The following is a 20,762-nucleotide window of genomic DNA, read 5'->3' on the forward strand; positions in this document are numbered from 1 at the left end:
GAAGCAGGCTCCCTGCCGAGCAGGGAGCCCGATGTGGGACTCGATCCAGGGACTCCAGGATCATGACCCGAGCCGAAGGCAGTTGCTTAACCAACTGAGCCACCCAGGCGCCCCACACGGGTGGTTTTAACATTTGCGCCCTCGGAGCTGCACGAGGTGGCCCGGCCACGTCCCGCTGGCCCGCGGCGTGCGCTTCTTGGCCCTGGAGAGCCCGCGAGGGCGGCCCGCCACGGCTCAGGGGCGCCCCTGTGCCCCCCGCAGGACGCGGTGACGGCGCTGCTGGCCAGAACCACAGCCCAGCTGCAGGCCGTGGAGCGCGAGCTGGCCGAGGAGCGGGTGAAGCTGGAGTACACGGAGGACGAGGTCCTCGAGATGGAGCGGAAGGAGGAGCTCGCCGAGGCCGTGTCCGAGAGGTACCCGAAGCGGCCCGTGGGCCAGGCCTGCGCCCGGTAGAGGCCGCCCTGCAGCGGCGGCGGCGTAGAGTAGATGGGCGAGCGCCTCGAGGGAACGGACTGCTGTCTGATCCCTTCTGCGGGCACCGTGGTACTGCTTTACTTCCACGTTTTTCCACGAAGAGCGTCCTGTTTCCACAGCCTCCCGCGGCTTCTGAATACCTTTGCCTGAATTTGCTGCAGGGAGGGAGAGGGCATGGCCGAGGGGTGGAGTATGGTATTCGGGGACTGGCGGGAAGCCGGGCGGGGCTGGGAGCCAGGGCTCGGGTTGCTGACCTCTTCAGCAGCTGCAGCTGGCTGGTGGGGACACACAGAGCGTCTCACTGAAGGCCCTGTCCCGTGGTGTCCCCTAGAAAACAGGCCCTTTGACTTGATGGGAAGAGCGCCTGTGTGCGGTCGTGGGCAGCACGTGGGTCCCGTTGGGTGCGTCCGCGGCCGTGCGTGGCGTGCGGCAGGGCACCCGCTCCCGTGACGCGCACTTGGCTTTTTTCAGTTTTGTAAGGAACAGTGTACTTTATTTTTGTGACGCTGTAGTTCTGGCGAGGGGTTTTTACCAAATTCAGTGGAGGGTAGGCAGAACGTTTTATGCACGGGAGGAGGAGGAAAGGGAAGGATCCACAAAATGCAAAACACGAAATCCTGGAGAGCTGTTAGCATGGGCTCCACTACACATTAGTACAGTGCACTGGAGAATTCCTGATAAAGAACAGAAGGCAGGGTGGACTGCAGAAGTTGGGGAAGAGAAGAGGAAGGGAAAGAAGGCCACCTGGACACACGTGTTGTGGGTTTTCGCAATGTCTGCCTTTAGGAGTTGGCAAGCCGACTCCGTGGACAGCGGCTGCAGCAGCTGCGCCCAGACCAGCCCCCCACACCCCGAGCCCTGCTGCGTTGGCGTCGACCCCCTCCATGGACACGCATTTGCTGGCCAGGCCGATCCCTACAGCCCCAAGAAACTTCAGCCTCCACCTCTGAAGGTAAGTGGAAACGGTCAGGGGGCTTCTGGGGTCCCCTGATGTTCTGCCGCCCAACCCCGGGCACGGCCCTGGAAGGAGGGCGTGTGCACCCTCCACGTGAAACGGGAGGGGGTGGGTGGACTAGATGGACGAGATGAAGCTGACAGGCTCCAGTGCGAGAGTAGAACGGTGTGGCTTACCTGCAGACACTCCCCGTGACCGTGACCGTGGTGACGGTGTGGTGGGAAACGGACCGTGCTGTCGGATCGGGGGGCCATAGACAAGGGGGCATTTCACGGAGAGCCGAGGGAAGGAAGGGAAGGGCTGAGTCTGTAAATGGCTCAAAATGGGCACAGCAGGTACCATAGACATGTCTCTCCACTCTCAACTGAAAAGAAAGGGGTGCCTGGGTGGCTCAGATGGTTAAGCGTCTGCCTTCAGCTCAGGTCATGATTCCAGGGTCCTGGGATCGAGCCCCGCATCGGGCTCCTGGCTCAGCAGGGAGCCTGCTTCTCCCTCTCTGTCTGCCTCTCCCCCCGCTCTCATGCTCTCTCTTTCTTTCTGTATCTCTGTGTCTCAAATGAATAAATAAAATTTAAAAAAAAAGAAAAAAGACAGCTACAGCTAGAAAGGGCAGATTGGTACTCCATGTTTCCCGGTGATGGCCTGTTCCCATCTTCAGGGCCCCGTACGGCTCAGGAGGTCTCATGTGTGATCGCTTGGAAGTGTCTCATCTCTTCGCTCCCTTTGCGACATTAGGCGCTACAAAGTGCCCCTTCGCCCCTTCTGTTCACCCAATCTTAGCTGTGCTCACGGCCACATCTTCAGCGAGGAAGTCTTTCATGTTTGCCATGACAGAGTCTGATGAAGCCTGTGAGGTTGGGAGACACTGAATCCATGCTCTATGGAAAGTTTTTTCCCAAACTGTTCAACTCCTCGAAACGTTTTATCACCATGGGCCCCACTGTCACCCCAAAGCACGAGTCCCGAGAGACGTGGCATCAGTTTCCCAAGCTGCACACGTGCGTGCGACCCCTCTAAAGGAGCTGTTCTGTGGCCCAGCCTCCCAGTGGTTGCTGGTGGTCAGCGTTTTAAGACCTTTAAAAGCATGGGCTCAAATGGGGGAGGGGGCTGTGGGAGGCGAGTTTGGTGTGTTGTCGTCATCCCCACCCCCACCCCCGATTTTAATTTTGAAATACTTCAAATCTACAGACAGGTTGCTAGAGTAATAGAACAAATACCCACATGCCCTTCACTGGGGCTCCCCAGCTGTTCGTTCTTGACCACGTTTGTGTTCTCTCTTTGCGTGCGCACGTGGGTAGGCGCTAGGCCGTGCAGATGCAACAGTGAAGAAAATAAACAGGAAATCCTGCCCTCCAGGAGGAGGCAAGCAACAGCATCACTCAGGAAAACACAGCAGGCTTGAGAAGAGGGGCTGCTGGAGGACTAGATGGTAGGGAAGGTGGGGTTTGCGTTTTTAGAAAGATTTCCTATTTTAGAAGGGGTTTATATTTAGAAATAGAGGTTTGCACTTATGTTTTAGATCGGGATCGTAAAGCGGTGCAGCTTCTATGGATAACAGCATGGAGGTTCCTCAAAAATTTAAAAATAAGGGGTGCCTAGGTGGCTCAGTTTTTAAGCGTCTGCCTTCAGCTCAGGTCATGATCCCAGGGTCCTAGGATCGAGCCCCGCATCGGGCTCCCCGCTTGGCGGGAAGCCTGCTTCTCCCTCTCCCACTCCCCTTGCTTGTGTTCCCTCTCTCGCTGTGTGTCTCTGTCTGTCAAATAAATAAATAAAATCTTAAAAAAGAAAATTTAAAAATAGAACTCCTGTATGATCCAGCAACCCCACTTCTGGATATATCCAAAAGAATGGACATCAGGGTCTCCAAGTATTTGCATGCCCATGTTCCTAGCAGCATTATTCAGGATAGCCTTAGAGATCGAAGCACCCCGAGAGTCCACCTTCGGATGAATGGATAAGGAAAAGGTGGTCTGTCCATACAGTGGAATATCATTCAGCCTTAAAAAGGAAGGAAATCCTCTTACATTCTACAACATAGGCAAACCTTAAAGACATTGTGCTAAGTGAAATAAGCCAGCCACGGAAGGGCGAATACTGCGTGATTCCACATACAGGAGGTCGCTAGAGTATTCAGATTCATATGGACAGCAAGTACAAAGGTGGTCGGTAGGGGACAGGAGGATGGGGAGTTGTGTCATGGGCTCAGAGTCATTTTGGGAAGATGAAAAAGTTCTAGAGCTCTGTTTCCCAACCATGTGAATATATTGAACACTACTGAACTATACACGGAAAAATGGTTAAGGTAAATTTTACGTGTTTTTTACAATGAAAAAGAATGAAAGGTCGTGGAAGCCTCACTGAGAAAGCAGTTTTTGAGCAGAAGCCTTAAGGCAGGAGTCTCAGGAGCCTTGTGCGGGGCTGGGGAAGAGCATTCAGGTACAGAGAGTTGCAAGTGCAGGCCCACAGGTGGGGGTGTGGGGGGACTGATGAGAGAACAGCAGCGAGACCAGTGTGGGGCAGGGGGTTGTCAGAGCCAATGATAGAGGGAAGGGAAAAGACCAAATCATGTAGGGCCCACTCCAGACTCTCCCTTTTCTCTGAGATGATTGGGAAAGTGGTGGGTGGTTTTGAGCCCAGGGTTGACGTGATCTGACTTAAGGTTTTCTGTGGATTTTTCTTTCCTTCTTTCTTTCTTTTTATTTTTTTTTTTGAGAGAGTGTGCATGCGAGTGGGTGGGGCGGTGGGGGGAGAGGGTGAGAATAGCCCAAGCAGACTCCACACTGAGTGCAGAGCCCAACGCAGGGCTGGATCTCATGACCCTGAGATCATGACCTGAGCTGAAATCGAGAGTTGGACACTTAACCAACTGAGCCACCCAGGCGCCCCATGATTTTTCCTTTTCTAAAATAATTTTTTGGCATGAAATTTATAGAAAATGAAGTGAACTTATTTCACAGTGAACAGTTCAGGGGCATTTAATATGTTCACAATGTGGGCAACCACCACTCTGTCTAGTTCCAAAACATTTCCATCATCCCTAAGTAAAGCCTCGCACCTATGAGACTGTCACTCCCCAAGCCCCTGGCAACCATCGATCCGCTTTCTGCCTAGGAATTTGCCTGTTCTGGGAGCTTCTCTCTGTTTCATGGCTGAGTAGTATTTCCTTGATTGGTATGCCTCCCTTTGTTCATCCATCCATCTATGCATGGACATTCGGACTTTCTTTACCTTTTGGCTACATGAATAATGCTGCTGTGAATGTTTGCGTGCAAGTATTTGTTTGCACACCCGTTTTCAGTTATCTTGAGTGAATCTCTAGGAGTGGAATTGCTGGGTCTAACTTCAGCTTTACCAGGATCTCCCGTGTTGCTGGATTGAGAAGAGACTGAAGGGGGGGAAGGAGGTGTGGAATTGGGGAGACCGGCCAAAAGCTTCCTGTGCCAGTTGGGCATGAGATGATGGTGACCCAAAGGGAAGTCTGATGAAAAGTGGTCAAACCATGCGTCCTCATGGGGCACCTGGGTGGCTCAGTTAGTTAAGCATCTGCCTTCGGCTCAGGTCTGGGATCGAGCCCCGCATCGGGCTCCCTGCTCAGCGGGAAGCCTGCTTCTCCCTCTGCTGCTCCCCCTGCTTGTGCTTTCTCTCTCTCTTTCTGTCAAATAAATAAATAAATAAAATCTTTAAAAAAAAAAAAAAAACAAGCTTCATCATAAACCTGGAGCCAGTAGGATTTGGTCTCGGACTACATACAGTGTGTACGAAAGAGAGCAGAGTCCAGGATGGCATGAAGATTTTTTTTTTTTTTTTTTTTTTGGGGCACGAACAATTGGAGAGTAGAGATGGTTCTTGTAGGAGGAGATGCGTGTGTAGCGGGGAGGAATATCAAAAATCGTTTTGGACATCAGCGTGAAATGCCAGTTAGAACTCTGAGTGGAAAAGACCAGGGAGGTTCATGTGAAGCTTATTGCTCATGTTCTAGAAAAAGTCATGGTAATAATGAACTACTACTCTCTAGGTCGATAAAGAAACCAACACAGAAGATGTCTTCCCAGAAGAAGTAGCGAGTCTTCCGAAGGAGAGGCCCAGCCGCAGGGCTCGCGGGTCGCCTTTCGTTCGGAGTAGCACAATTGTGCGTTCGCAGACCTTCTCCCCTGGGGCACGAAGCCAGTACGTTTGCAGAGTAAGTTGAAATTCCTTTGCCTCTTGACTGGAACGTCTTCTTTTTTCTTTTCTTTTTCTTTTTCCCCTTTGTCATGTTTTATTTTTACTGTTCATGCTGAAAGACCTGTGCGTTCCCCCAAGTGCCGATAATGCGCAGCCGCACGGGGGGCTATGCGATCAGTATGGTGGCCCATCTACCCCTCGCCCATGCATATCTCACTCTGGATTTCTTCAAGATTCTGATACATTTCTCCCCAGATTTTCAGTTTGTATGTGTACCAACTCATGTTCGGGAAGCAGGGCGAATAGGAGTAACAGGTTGGAACAGGGAATATCCTGAATTGGGTGGAGATTGTTAAGTCAGGCCACTGAGTGGTCCGAAGTCCTGAAGTGCAGCTTAGCTGGGTCCCAGGGTGGACGGCAGCCTTGAAGACTTGGGGCACTGAGACAGGGTTCTGACCCCCCAGCCCGTAAATTCTCACCCCAAGGTGATGGCAGGAGACATCGCGTGGTTCTCAGCCTGGGCTGTACCGTGCAGTGAAGTCGTGGAGGCGGGTGCTTCACAGAATGCTGGTGCCTGGGTTCCACCCCCAAGGTTCACTGCGGGTCAGGGTGGGGCCTGGACATCAGAGCTTGGGGAAGAGCCCTGATGATTCTGATGCTGAGAACCCCGCTGCGGTCCTTGAAGATAGGACGGAGGTTGGAGGTTGGCCGGCAGTGGTGGTGTGACAGTGACAGGATGGATTAGGAAAGAAAAGGCAATTGGAAGGGTAAATGGTCACGACACAGTGGCCTGATGGGGCTGTTTGGATCGAGGAGAGCTTTGACCCCTCCCGCCTCCAAACTGGGCTCGTTGAAGTAAAGCCCCTTCCCTTGACGGGGACTGCCAAGGAGCTGGCTCTGGTTGGGCAAAACCAAAGTTCAGTCATACGAGAGAAACGGGCTCAGACGTGTGCTAGAGACACCGGGAGTATGGTTCAGGGGTCCCGTGGCCCGTGCTCAGGGTCAGGAACTTGCTGGGACCCACAGAACTCGGCAAAGCCGTTAGATTCACTGTTGTGGCTTATTACGGTGAAAGGATGTAGACCAAGGTCAGCAGAGAGAGGAGGCACGTCGGGCAGCACTCAGGAGAGACCTGCCGCAGGCCTCCGGGTCTCTTCCAGCGGGATTGTGCGGATGGTCTGGTCACCTGTCACTGCTGGGAGAAGCCACACGCGTGGAGTATTGCCAACCGGGGGTTTTGTGGAAGGTTGGTCACACAGGCAGAGCTGACTGCCTGCATGCCTGACCTTCGTCTCTAGAGGTCAAGCTGATGGCCTAAGGCCCCCGCTATAAGTCACATTGTTAGCAGAGACTGTGTGGCCTGGCTCGAGGTCCCCAGGTAAACAGAGACACTCAGGCAGGACATCCCAGGGGGTTACGGGTCACTTCCCAGGAGCTGGGCAAGGACCAAACCTTTCTTGGAGCAAGGTTAATCCTTTATCCCACGGCGGGAGTGGGGGGTCCCAAGCTGCCCCTGGGCCATTTGCAAGACCTGCTGCGCGTCTCCCCACAGAAGCCAGGTGTCCCGTCGTGGCTGCCCTGGGTCCCACGGCATCCGGCTCGGGCACCCCCGCCCCATGAGGCTGCAGCCCCGTGGGGGCTCGTGCTTAACCAGACACCTACCCGGAGGCGCTAGACCCAGGGCTGCCCTCAGGTCCCTTCCCCACTGTGGGCTGTTGCCGACCCACCGCCGAGTGGGCTCGTGTCTGCTGGGTGAGAAGGGCGGTGCAGGGAAGGAGGAAGTCGTCTACCTCCCCAGAGGAAGGCGTCCGGCTCCTGTGCGGGTTCTGTGCCCTGCGTAAGAGCATGCATGTCCGGGGGACGCTGGGAGAGGCCTTTTCGTTCTTACCTGTCGGTCACGCTGGAGTGAGGGCGCGTATACGCCGCCGTGCCCTGGCCTTTCCGGAGTATTTGGGGTTAGTTGGCGTGGAAAAGAAGGCCACGAAGGCAAGGACTTTGCCTTTCCCACAGATACGCATTGATCCAGAAGCAAGAAGCCGCCGCCGAAGGTCTTGGCTCCTATAAAGAAGGTGTTACTTCTTTGTCTTTTTAGACACAGACCTTTTCCCTCGACTGGCAGAGTGGATGTCAGTGCCGCTGGCTTGTCCTCCTACCAGGAGGGGGGCCTCTTTTTGGAAAGTCATTGTTCCCCAGCTCTTGGCAAAGCCAGGAACAGAGCGAATGAGGAGGACATGTAACGTGAAGGGCGGTGGGGGGTCGGTTTGCTTATTTGGTCTGTTCTGGGTTGTCTTTAGTTTTACTTGGTGCTTGGCGTGGGGGACGTTGCGTCCTCACTGAGACCAGAAGGCTTGGTAGACGTGCCAGCTGTTGTCCGTGCGTTTGGGTCCCCGTGAGGAGAAGTGAAGTCACGCGGTTCAGCTACACAGAGAGAATGAAGACTGCACTTCTGAGAAAGTGTTTCTGAACATCATTCTTTTTGGCACAGCTTTATCGTAGTGACAGCGACAGTTCGACGCTGCCCCGGAAGTCCCCGTTTGTCCGAAACACCCTGGAAAGACGGACCCTCCGCTATAAGCAGGTGCGTGCCACGTAAACTAATACGGAGCCTGGACTTAGCCTGGGAGCTATTTTTACAGAACTTAGAAGGTAGTATTTCAGGTAACATTAATTTAAAGGTAATATGTTTGTTTTTTAAAAAGGTATTTATTTCCTTATCGAGGTATAATTCTTAGAAGCGTAACATCAAAACGTTATCACTCTTAATTTCCTAGGACAACATCATGATCTGAGATAATTCATGATCTTTACCTTTTTAAATATAATAAATTAACAAAGAGCCGGGCGCCTGGGTGGCTCAGTTGGTTCAGCGACTGCCTTCGGCTCAGGTCATGATCCTGGAGTCCTGGGATCGAGTCCCGCATCGGGCTCCCTGCTCGGCAGGGAGTCTGCTTCTCCCTCTGACCCTCCTCCCTCTCATGCTCTCTGTCTCTCATTCTCTCTCTCTCAAATAAATAAATAAAATCTTTAAAAAAATAAAAAATAAATAAATTAACAAAGAGCCAACCAACCTATACAGAAGACTCTCTTTTGATGAGGGAGTATGTATAGTTGAGAAATCGGTGCTTTTCAGCATAGAGCAGTCTTCTGCAAAGGCCTGTCCTGCTTGCATTGACTTTACCCAGCGAGTGTTTCCTCCACACGGCGTCAGTTTACAGAGTTTTGCTGCTTTCTGTTTGTAAGCGAGTAGTTCCTTGTCTTTTTCAGGCTAAGATTCTTTTAAAGAGATACTAGTAGATCCAACTGTGTGTGTGCTGCCTGTGTTTAGAGCGCTGTTGACACCTTGGACTGGGTCACTGTTGTGGGGACTGCCCTGCGCGCCACCCCCCCCCACCTTGTGACAGCCAAACGTGTCTCCAGACACTGCCCAGCGCCCCCGGAGGGCCAAGTCATCCCTGGTTGAGAACCGCCGAGCTCTGCTATGAATTGAGCAGTGCTTTTAAGTGAACTTGTACTTCTTAAATCGTACCATGTCTTTGCATTCCAGTTCCGTACGTGGGCAGAATAGTGTCACGTGTGTGTAAAAAGCCTACAGTTATCCAGCGCACTGAGCAACGCTGGTGTGTGTTTCGGTAACTGCCTTTCCTGAGGTCGTTTCCCTTTGGATGGGAAATAACTGTTCTCAGCGCCACACAAAAAAGTCTTCTCTCATCTTAGTTTTCTTACACATGGCAGGTTTGCTTACTTGAGGCTCATATGCGGAGGAAAGGTTTTGACAGCTTGTGTGTGTGAATGTATAATCTTAAACAAAAAGCACTCAGATGGTTTGCGACATGCTTTTCCCCCTTTATACCATGGATCATTTAAGATTTGCCAGTATATTTTTTCTACTTTTTACAGTGGCTGTATTTTATGCTGACCTTATAATTCACTTAATCCGTTTTCTCTTGTTACATATTTAGGTTTTCTCTGTCCTGAACTTGAATTGCATCACTTTTGCATGTCATGAGTTGTGCCTTTCAAAGGCAAGTCAAAATGAAATTTCAGAACCAAAGAAAATGCGTGGCTTGATGTGTATTGTCAAGTAGAACTTCAGAAAGATTGTACCCATTCTTTATTTACTTACTTGTAAGACTATACCCGTTTTTGACCCCACCAGCTCCATATGGGATGGTCTCTTTCTCCACACTTTTGCAAACGCACGGGTCACCATTAAAGCAGACCACTAGCGTCACTAACTTGATATTGAACTGGAGACTTAATCTCGCCCAAATCTGGTTGACACCGGCCACACGTAGAGAGACACCCGTCCCCCTTCGTTGTGGAAGGACCTCGCAGACGGCCGCGGCGCCCCGGTGCCGGCCCAGCGTGTGTGCTCACAGCTGCCGTCTCCCGCAGCCCTGCAGGTCCTCCCTGGCCGAGCTCATGGCCCGCACCTCCCTGGACCTGGAGCTGGATCTCCAGGCCTCCCGAACGCGGCAGAGGCAGCTGAACGAGGAGATCTGCACCCTGCGTGAACTGAGGCAGCGCTTAGAAGACGCGCAGCTCCGGGGCCAGACGGACCTGCCCCACTGGGTGCTGCGGGACGAGCGATTCCGGAGCCTGCTGAAGGAAGCAGAGAGGCAGGTGAGAGGCCGGGGCCCTGCCTGGAGAGACCTGCCACGGAGTCCCTCTGGCGTCCTGGGCCCGCCTGGTCATGATGATGGAGCTGTGCTGTAAACACTCCGAGTGCTCGTCTGAAGGAGCTGGGTTTCTCCCTCCCCACGTGGGCCAGGCAGCTGGTGTTCCCAGTGGCAATGACAGCTGCCTCGGGTGGGGGGCTGCTGGAAGGAAGGCTCCCCAGGCCCCCCTCTGGCATGGCCACCCTCCGCTTTGTAGTGGAATGTTCTGGGTCCGGTGTCTGCCAGGCATGACCCCAGGGACCCCAGTAGCTCCTGTGAAGATTCCCTGTAGCAGGCGTGTGTGTGGATGGGGCAGGCCTTTCTCCCCTCGGGAGCCCAGGGCTGGGAGTAGCTTTGTTCCTTCTTCCTTAAAACTAGAAGTAAAAAATGTCTCGTTCATCCAATGGTGCCGTTCCAGACAAGACAGACCAAACTTGACTTCCATCAAGAACAGGCAGCTGAGAAGATGCTGAAGAAGGCCTCCAAAGGGGTCTGCCAACTGCGTGGGCAGAAGCGCAGAGAGCCCATCCAGGTGCAGACCTTCAGGTAGGGAAGGCCGCAGGCCCCACTTGCTTGCTTTCCTTTTCCTGTCATACCTTTGCTGTCATAAAAAGTAAGTATTTTAAAAAAACCCACGGGCAGTTCAGAATAAAACCAGAATCCCCACTGCTGATAGCATTTTGACTTTTTCTTCTTTTGATCCTTTTTGTCTAGACACTGGTTTTCTTCATGCTGCTTGTCATAATGCGGGTTCGAGTTTGGATTTTGCTTTTTTTTTTTAATAAAAATATCCTGTGTGGGGCGCCTGGGTGGCTCAGTCGGTTAAGCGACTGCCTTTGGCTCAGGTCATGATCCTGGAGTCCCTGGATCGAGTCCCGCATCGGGCTCCCTGCTCGGCAGGGAGTCTGCTTCTCCCTCTGACCCTCCCCCTCTCATGCTCTCTCTCTCATTCTCTCTCTCAAATAAATAAATAAATAAATCTTTAAAAAAAAATATCCTGTGTTTCCACATAATCTGTTGTCTTTTTTGGCTGTAATGTTTCATCTAAGATATAATTTGCCTAACTACTCTATTTTATAACCTTCTTTCCAAATACTTGCTATTGTGAACAATATATATCTATTCACACGTATTACCTTTGCCTTTTTACCTAACTTTTGATTGAAGCGTAACAGACGTACAGGAAAGCGTGCATTTTGTATGTGTGAAGCAGTTCGGTGAGACGTCCCACCTCTGCATGGCAAGAATCGAACACTGTCGGTGCCCCCCCCCTTGATTTCCCACACCAGAATAACCACAGTTTTGAATTTGAATGGCGTACGTTAGTTTTCCCTGTTTTTGTTTTTCGTATGAGGAGAATTAACAGCGACATCTATATGCTTTTGTGTCTGACTTTTTAAAAAATCAAGGCAAAATTCACATAGCATACAAGTCACCGTTTTAAAGTGAGTGACTCCATGGCATTTAGTGTAGTCACAGTGAGGTGGAACCGCCCCCCTGTCCAGTTCCAGAACATTCCTTCACCCCCGAAGGAAACCCCGTCCCCATGAAGCAGCCCCCCCCCGTTTCCCCCCCCCCCCAGCCCCCCCCCCCCCCCCCCCACCGCCCCAGGCTGCTTTCGCTCTCTCTGGCTTTGCCAATTCTGGGCGCTCCATGTAAGTGGAGTCCTGCACTATGTGATCTTTTGTGCTTGGCTGCTTTGACTTAGGATAATGTGTTAGAACCTCAGTCCTTTTTATGGCTGAATAATATGTGTCTTTTAGCCTTCATTTTTTTATACCCTGAATTTTCACATCCCCATCATAAAGGGACCTACAACACTGTAACTGTCTTCCTTCAGTCATGATTTAGAACTCCTTCATTTGTATAGCTTTTCATATTCATTCGTTTGTTAATAGAGCAAATATTTGTAGAGCACCTTCTACACAACAGGCACTCCTCTAGGCACCGCAGACAGCCCTTACCCTCACGGGGCTTCCTGACGTCTGTTAAAATTTAGAGAATCCGTATACAGACAGATGTGTTGTTAGGAATTGAAGTTCACATTTTTGTATGAGTAAGAGAAGCTGTCATTGATATGAGAGCTTTCGTTGCATTTATATCCACTTCTAACCTGTAATCCTTTCCAATCCCAGGGAGAAGATAGCATTTTTTACAAGACCAAGGATTAACGTACCTCCTCTGCCTGCCGACGATGTTTGATACAGTGCTTTGTACACATGAAGTATTTATCTGCCTGGTTTGTTTTCATGAAGTTCTTAGACTAGCTAAATTTGTCCTTAAAATATTTGTGCAAAGCTATTAATATACACACTTTGTAAAAAACACACACATATATCTATACATATATATTTTATAATAGTGACGGCAACAGGGCTTGGTTTTTCCTTGTTGTGAAATTGACATCTCTGAAGACAGGTTATTTTATAAAAGATCAACTATCGTGTTAAGAGTGTACAGTTTTTACGCTGTTTTATTTGACTTAAAGGCTGGAAGACAGAAACAAAGTGAGTTCAGGCAAATTCACTGTATTGTAATTTATTTATAGTACTTTTTTTTCCTTGAAGGAAAATACTGACTTTAAGATGTATTTTAAGACTAAACTTTTGTGCTTCAGTACTTGTCATGCTGTAGAATGGGACTTTGGGGCCGGTTTTGTTTCTGACACCCAAAACGCAAACACTCTGCTGGATTCGTCACTCGTATCAGTTTCCAAAATGTGTATTTACCGTGTATCTTGTACACGCCGCACTCCCGTTCGCTTCCGATCCCGGCCGCGCGTGCGTTGCCGAGCTGTGTCCCGCGCGGACTGCGCACCGACAGCCTCTCCTGTTGTCTTGTGCGACGTTGTGTGCTCCCTGGGAGTCTGAGGGGGGCCCCGGGCCTCAGCCGCCTGTCCGGCGTGGCTGGCCACACTGCCTGCCCTCACCAGACCACAGGCAGCCCCCGCCTTGGGTCCGCCCCATCCGATCATGACCAGCGGGGCCGCGTGGAGCTCCTGCACTATGACTCTGTCATGAAGGCAAGTGACGGGAACTAGGAGCGCGTGTGTCCAGACAATCCTTGAGTCCACGGATGGGCGTAGCGCTTATAACGCAGACGTGATGGCCTTTGAAGGCGCTTGTTTGAGGAAGGGAGCAGGCATGCGCGGGTAACGGCAGTTACCCAGCGAGTCACTGACAGGACAGTATTTGATTTAAATCAAACTCCGACCCCCCATACTGGAGTCTACCCAGTATTTGCTAAGAAATCTTAGAAGTAGTTCTTGAGGGGAAAAGAAATTTTATGTAATAAAATGTAATAAAAATATACCAATATTCTTTTAAAATGTCAAATGATCTAAATATTTTGCCGAACGCCTATTTATTATACATGAAATGCGCTCTCCCTTCCGAGGCCTCAGACCAGTCAACGAGGTGGGTCACACGAACCGTACAAGAAGACAGAACTCTCTTCCTAGATCTTTCTGCCCCTCCCTGGGAAAAGCCCACCTTGAATCAGAGTCTCTCTCTCTCTCTCCTCATTAGTCTGTAACCGCCCCCTTGTATAACCTGCCTGCCTTTTTACATTGTTAAAACTGAATTTTGTAGAAGCATTTCATTGGCACGAGGCCTGTCACAGACAGGGGGTTTGTCCCTGGCGCTGGGACTGAAGACGCCGTGCTCTCACAGCACGCGACCCCAGCTTTCTCTTTGTGCCTCTAGTCGCGCTGCTTTTTGTTGGCTAATTTCTCTGGGTACGTAACCCCCAACGGAGGTAGAGATGCGCCAGGTCCCAGAGCTTGCCAGAACCGCCCCCCAGCCGAGCGCATTGCCAAGCAGGTGAGGACAATGGCAGGCCTTCTCTGTGCCCCCAGCTGATGATACTTTTAACTCCAAAAAAGAACTGCCACCAGACTTGGGCGTGTGGAGGGCAAATCATGCCCCTCTCAGGCGCCCTGCTCCCTGGCTACGGAAAGGTGCCCGGGAACCATTGCTTGGTGGCTGTTCCTCAGCACCTGCCACGTGGAGCACTCTCTGCGTGGGATGGGGGCTCGAGGCAACTTTTCTGCCAACCCCTATTAGTAGCAACGGGGGGGGGGGCACCCACTGCGCCAATACAGAAGGCCCTCCACCCAGGGGTTTCAATTAACTTCACTGCCCAGTAGATCTAGGCTTCTGTTTGGGGTGCTTACCCCCCACACCCCAGAGTTTGGTTGTGTGTGTGTGTGAGTTGTTTTTTTTTTTAAAAAAAGCTCTTTGCCCCACCAGGAACAAACAGTCCCTACTCCAGTGGCAGTCCGAGGAGTACTTGGATTTGCCACCAGATTGACTTCTAATTGACTTCTCCCGCCTCCCTGCAAGGGTCTGCCTTTGCACCCAAATGGGACCAGAGTGAGCAGGAGAGAAAAGCCAGACAGATGGGGGAGGTAGAGGGTGATGGGCTCTGTGCGACACAGCCGAGCCGGCGGCGGGCAGAAGTCCCATGATTGGCTTCTCTCTCCTGACCTGGTTTTGCAGCTTCTTTCTAGTGAAGACTGCCGCCCCCCAGCGAATAGCCCACACGTCAGAAAGGTGAAGTCCTGTTGTCGGAAGGGCTGTTTCCATCTTCTGTTTGAATTTGCCCATAACCGTGCTTTGGGATAAGAAAGCTGCCCTGTTTGACCAGCACTTCCGGCCCAGAGACAATCCCAAGTCCGCCACCAGGATTCTTTAGAAGCAGTGCAATGAGTCAAAGGGAATTTGGTCTTCACGTCATCCGATCACTAAATTGTCACTGCTGAAATAAGTAACCTTCTGTCGTGGGAATAAGTTCTAATCAGTATTCATCTCTGTTTTTGTCACTCTTCCCTAATTGTGTCATTTGTATTGTTTGAAAGTATTCCTTCTATAAAATTAAACTAATCTGCCTTAAGAACAGAATGGAAATGCGTGACTTTTTTTTTTTTAAGCAAAATGTAATTACATGGACTTAAATATATAAGAATATACCAACTTTTTCGGGGCTCCTGGGTGGCTCAGTCGGTTAACCGTCTGACTCTTGGTTTTAGCTCGGGTCATGGTCTCAGGGTCATGAGATCGAGCCCCGTGCTGGGCTTTGTGCTCAGTGTGGAGTCTGGGATTCTCTCTCTCCCTCTGCCTCCACCCGTCCATCCCCTGTGCACGTGATCTCTCTCTAAATAAATCTTTTTTAGAAGTATTTTTTTTTCAACATAAAAACAAAGATATAAAAGAATAGTAAAATGAACACACATGTGGCCCTCCCCCCTCTCAACATGGATCAGTCACGGCCGACTGTTTCGTCTACATCTCTACCTGTCTCCCTTCCTGTGTTTCAGAGCAACTCCCACACACCTTCTCAGTTCAGCTGTAAATACTTTCAGTATGTATTGCTAAAAGAGAAAAGCATACACGGCATCCTCACATTTTAACATTTAATAACTTCTAATGTCATTAAATATCCAGAGTTCACTTTTCCAACTGTCTCGTGTCATTTTTTCACTGAACAGAATCCAAATATATATTTATTGGGGTTTTTTATGCCTATGGGGTTTTTTGGGTAACAGTTCTCTTGAGATAGAATTCACATACCATGTAGTTCACCTGTTTAAAGCATGTAATGTGTCAGTTTTGGGGATATTCGTAATTATGCAGGTGTGACACAATCAATTGTAGAACTTTCTCATCACCCCAGAAAGAAACCGCGGACCCATTAACAGTCACCCCCAATTCTCCCTCCCAACCCCTGGCAACCACTAATCTGTTTCCTGGCTCTCTGGATTTGTCTATCCTGGATACTGCGTGTAAACGGAATCATGCAATATGTAGCCTTTTGTGTCTGGCTTCCTTCTTCCAGCGTTGGGTTTTCCAGGTTCATCCACGTTGTCGCAGGTGTCAAGACTTCATTCCTTGTTATTGCTGAAGAATATCCCATTATGTGGACAGAGCACATTTTGTGTATGCATTCATCAGTCGATGGACATTTGGGTTGTTTCCACTCTGGGTAATATGAATGATGCTGCCACCATCATTCATGTTCCAGTTTTTGGGTGGCTGTATGTTTTCATTTCTCTTCGGCCTAAAGCTAAAGGTGGAATTGTTGGGTCAGACGGCAACTCTGTGATGAGCCTTTTGAAGAGCTGCCAGGCTGTTCGCCCAAGCAGCTGCACCGTTTTCCATCCCCACCGGCAAGGCACGAGGGTTCCGATTTCTCCACATCCTAACCAACACATGTCGTTTCGATCGTGGCCATCCTTGTAGGCGTGAAGTGGTATCTCACTGTAGTTGTGTCTGTCTTTAATCTACAGGATCTATAGTAACAGCAGGGTAATTTGTTGAAGAAACAAGACTGCATGTCCTCCGAGCCTCCCATGTTCTGGGTTTTGCTGATTGGCTCCCTGTGGTGGAGCTTAGCATGTTCCTGTGAATTCTAGTTTCAACGAATAAGTACTGGGGGGAAAGCTGTTGTTGAATCTAGAAGCTTGATCAGATTCCAGTTCATTTCCTTCCCTTTTTGCGGGGAGGGGCAGGGAACGGGTCACGAGAATTCCTATGTTCATCCATCAGTGACTTACAATATCTTTTTTTTTTAATGTTTGAAACTTGGCAGTCGATGCCTAGATCCATTAACTCACTAAGGTTGCACAGTGATGATACTCTAATTCTATTAATTTTTTAAAACTTACTTTGAAATACCTTTATAAAGAGAAACCCATCTATTTGGTTACCTAGTGGTACAGTGTGGGTAAACCAAGATAGATGCTTAATTTGTTTATTGACCAGTTTTGAAAATAATTATTGGGGCACCTGGGTGGCGCAGATGGTTAAGCATCTGCCTTCGGCTCAGGTCATGATCCTGGAGTCCCTGGATCGAGTCCCACATCGGGCTCCCTGCTCAGCGGGGAGTCTGCTTCTCCCTCTGACCCTCCTCCCTCTCATGCCCTCTGTCTCCCATTCTCTCTCTCAGATAAATAAATAAAAAATCTTAAAAATAATAATTCAGCAATGAAAAGCCTTCTGCAGACATTTTTTCTTGTTTTTGCCAGGGTTTCTGTGGGATAGATCCCTAGAAGTGGGAGCTCTGGGTCAAAGCATAAAGGCATATGGGGTTTTGCTGGGTATCCCCACATTTCTCTCGTAGGGGCTGTGCCATACTGTGTTCTCACCAGCGCTGTATGCACGGTTCCCCACAAGGTCACCAATGAAACGTCACATTGTAAGTGTTTGCCGCTCCAGAGATGAGAAATGATACCTCCGCAGGGTCTAAATGTGCACGAGGCTGCTTTCATCATAGAAGCTTTTTGAGATGTTCTATTATCTGCGAGGGCTGTCCCTCTTCCCTTTTTTTCAGCATTTTCTCGGCTATTCTTGCTTATTTGTTCTTCCAAATGAACTTTATGATCAACTCGTCTAGCCCCAGGAGTGGAGGGAAATGATGGAATCATTACCAGAATACTTTACAAAGTAGGGAGAGCTATGACATCTTTATGATGTTGAATCCTCTCATCTGAGAATGTATTATATATATTTCCATTTGTTCAAGACAAATTTTGTGTCTTTCAGGGATGTTTTACGTTCTACTCATTTCTATTTTAGGCATTTCTTGAGAGGTTTTGGCCTATTTTATTAAAGACCGAAAATAAAGATAAGATAAATACTATGCATACAAGACTATATACCTTTTTTACAGACTTCAGTGAAAAAGCTAGTGTTTCCCATTAAATAAAATGTTGGCTTCAGGAAGGGAGTTTCACACACACATTTATGATGTTAAGGACGAACCTGTCAATTTCTATTTTCTTGAGTGTTTTCAACATGAACGGGTATTGGGCTTTTCAAATCCCTCTTCTCCATCTACTAAAATGATCATATGATTTTCCTTAGCTCTAAAAATATGATTGATTGTATTAATGGATTTCCTAATAGAGACCTTTTGTAAAATAAACTCCATTTGGTCATGATATATACACATTCCTGTGCTTTGGAGTTGGTCTGCTAGTATTGTATTTATAATTTTTGCTTTGCTACACTAATTTTTTTTTTTTTTTTTTTTTTAGTGCAGTCTTTGCCGGGTTGAGGGTCAGTGTGGTCCTCTATAAAGTAAATTGGGGGGCGCCTGGGTGGCTCCGTCGTTAAGCGTCTGCCTTCGGCTCAGGTCATGATCCCAGGTCCTGGGATCGAGCCCCACATCGGGCTCCCTGCTCGGTGGGAAGCCTGCTTCTCCCTCTCCCACTCCCCCTGCTTGTGTTCCCTCTCTCACTGTGTCTCTCTCTGTCAAATAAATAAATAAAATCTTAAAAAAAAATAAAGTAAATGTGGAAGTTTTTCTTCTTTTTCTTGGCTCTGAGAGGGGAGTTCGGAAGCACTCTGCTGAGGGGCCTTTTGGGTGTGCTCCGTGCTTTTCATCATAGGCACGGTCTTGAAATCACTTACTCTTATTTCTTCGATGGAAATTGAGCTTTTTAGACCTGTCCCTTGAGGTCAATTTCGGTAGAGTTGTATTTTTCTTAAAAATGACCCATTTAATCTGTTTTCCTGTTTGTCAAGAGTGCACAGGAATGTTTAGAGGGGCGCTGCCTTCCTTTCGAGAGGGTTCTTTTCCCCTGGCATTTCCTACTTTCTATGTGTGTTTTCACCCTTCTTTTTCCTTGATTAGGTTATTGGATTATTTTTGGACCTTTTTTTTTGTAAAGAGAACCAGCTTGGGTTCTGGCTAGCTCAGTCAAATGTGCAACTCTTGATCTCCAGGGTTGTGTGTTTGAGCCCCACGTTGGATGTAGAGCTGGCTTATAAATAAATAAATAAATAAATAAATAAATAAATAAATAAATAAATAAACAAACAAACCCAGGTTTTTAGTTCACTTGTTCTATTGTTTTTCTGTCTTATGAAATACTGCTTTTGTTTTTATGAATCCTTCGTTTTCTTGTGTCTTACTTAGTTGCCTTATTTGGGTAGTTTGAGTTGGGTGTGTTTATTTGAAGTTTTATAATGCTAAACCAATTTAGTGCTATACATTTTCTCTGTCAACTAATCTGTTGAGTTTTTTTCATTCTTATTATTACTAAGAAGTTCTATAGTTTCACTTTGTATTTCCCCTTTGACCCAAAAGGTGTTATTAACACGTCTTCTAAATTTTTTCCAGATACAAGGTCTTGATAGATTTTTATTTATGTCTACTTTTGTTGCGAAATAGTCAGAAAATCCTGTTTGTGTTATTTTATTCTTTGGAATTTATTGAGGTTTTCTTTATGGCCTATGATAGGTTTTTTTAAAGATTTATGGAGAGAGAGTGTGTGAGCATGAGCGGGGGCAGGGTGGTGGTGGTGGGGGAGGCAGAAGGAGAGGAAGAGAGAGGAACTCCAGCAGACTCCCTGCTGAGCACGGACCCCCCCCCCAATATGGGACTCCATCTCCTGACCCTGAGATCACGACCTGAGCTGAAAGCAAGAGTCAGACGCTTAACCGACCGAGCCACCCACGCGCCCCTCCATAGTCAGTCTTTGTGACTGTTTCCATGAAAAGCAGCACATTCTGCATAATTAGGGTTTAGAAATGGATTGATTTATACGTACATACATAGGATATTAATTTTGTAAGGCTGCCATAATACATCGCCACAAAGAAGAAGTCCAAGGTCAAGGTGCCTGCAGGGTTGTGTTCTGAGGTCTCTCTCCTCGGCTTACAGACGGCCGTCCTCTTGCCGCCTCTTCCCACCGCCGCCCCCAGTGCCTGCAGCCCTGCTATCTTTTCCTCTTCTCATAAGGGTGCCAGTCATTGGGTTAGGGCTCAACCTAATGAGCTCATTTTACTGTACATCACCTCTTTAAAGACCCCATCTCCAAATACGCTCACATTCTAAGGTACTAGGGGTGGGCTTCAGCATATGAATTTGGGGGGACACAGTTTGGCCCCTAACACTGTGTTTCCCCATCACCCGGGACTTGTCCTGTTAGAGCACTGCCTACTGTCGATGGGAAAGGCTCATTTCCTGGCTATCTCCCCAGAGACTGTAAACTCTGAGGGCAGAGGTACCGAGTCAGTCCAAAGCATTGCTTCCAGAGCGGCGTGCAGCCTGGGTGTTCAGTCAGTATGAACCGGGCGAATCAGGGAGTCAAGCCTCTGTTAGGTACCTGTCGCTGCTGTAACAAATGTCCATAAACTTAGTGTTTAAAGCAACACAGATTTATTCTGTCACAGTTCTGGATGGAGGTCAGAAGTCTGAAGGCTGCGTTCCTTCTAGAGGCTCTAGGGGAGAATCTGTTTCCTTGCTTTTCCCAGCTTCTCGAGGCCACTTGTGTTTGTTGGCTCCTGGCCCCTCCCTCCACCTTCCAGGCCAGCGGCTCCGCGTCTCTGACTTCTGCTTCTGTTGGCTTATCTCCTTCTCTGACTCCGTCCCTCCAGCCTCCCTCTTATAAGGACCCTTGTGATGACACTGGGCGCCTCCCTTCCCCCATCAGCCAGGATCATCTCCCACCTCAGCAGCCTTAACCTAATCACAGCTGCCAAGTCCCTTTTGCCATGTGAGGTGAC

The 20,762-nt window shown here is 49.1% G+C and overlaps 1 protein-coding gene across 2 annotated transcripts in view; it reads left to right on the forward strand.

Annotated features, from left to right (window-relative positions):
- WWC3 (WWC family member 3) overlaps window positions 1–15,152 on the forward strand; it is a 116,268-nt gene extending 101,116 nt beyond the window's left edge. For both annotated transcript variants that reach the window (XM_035029685.1, XM_035029684.1), the window contains exons 17-23: window positions 262–413; window positions 1,261–1,426; window positions 5,445–5,609; window positions 8,079–8,171; window positions 9,989–10,216; window positions 10,670–10,797; window positions 12,387–15,152. In XM_035029685.1, coding sequence (XP_034885576.1) covers window positions 262–413; window positions 1,261–1,426; window positions 5,445–5,609; window positions 8,079–8,171; window positions 9,989–10,216; window positions 10,670–10,797; window positions 12,387–12,453 — 999 coding nt within the window. In that variant the 3' untranslated portion in view covers window positions 12,454–15,152. The remainder of the gene's footprint in view (window positions 1–261; window positions 414–1,260; window positions 1,427–5,444; window positions 5,610–8,078; window positions 8,172–9,988; window positions 10,217–10,669; window positions 10,798–12,386) is intronic.
- The last annotated feature ends 5,610 nt before the right edge of the window (window positions 15,153–20,762 follow it).

This window comes from Mirounga leonina, unplaced genomic scaffold, assembly GCF_011800145.1.
Source record: "Mirounga leonina isolate KUSES-001 unplaced genomic scaffold, KU_Mleo_1.0 Mir_268, whole genome shotgun sequence".
Lineage (NCBI taxonomy): Eukaryota > Metazoa > Chordata > Mammalia > Carnivora > Phocidae > Mirounga > Mirounga leonina.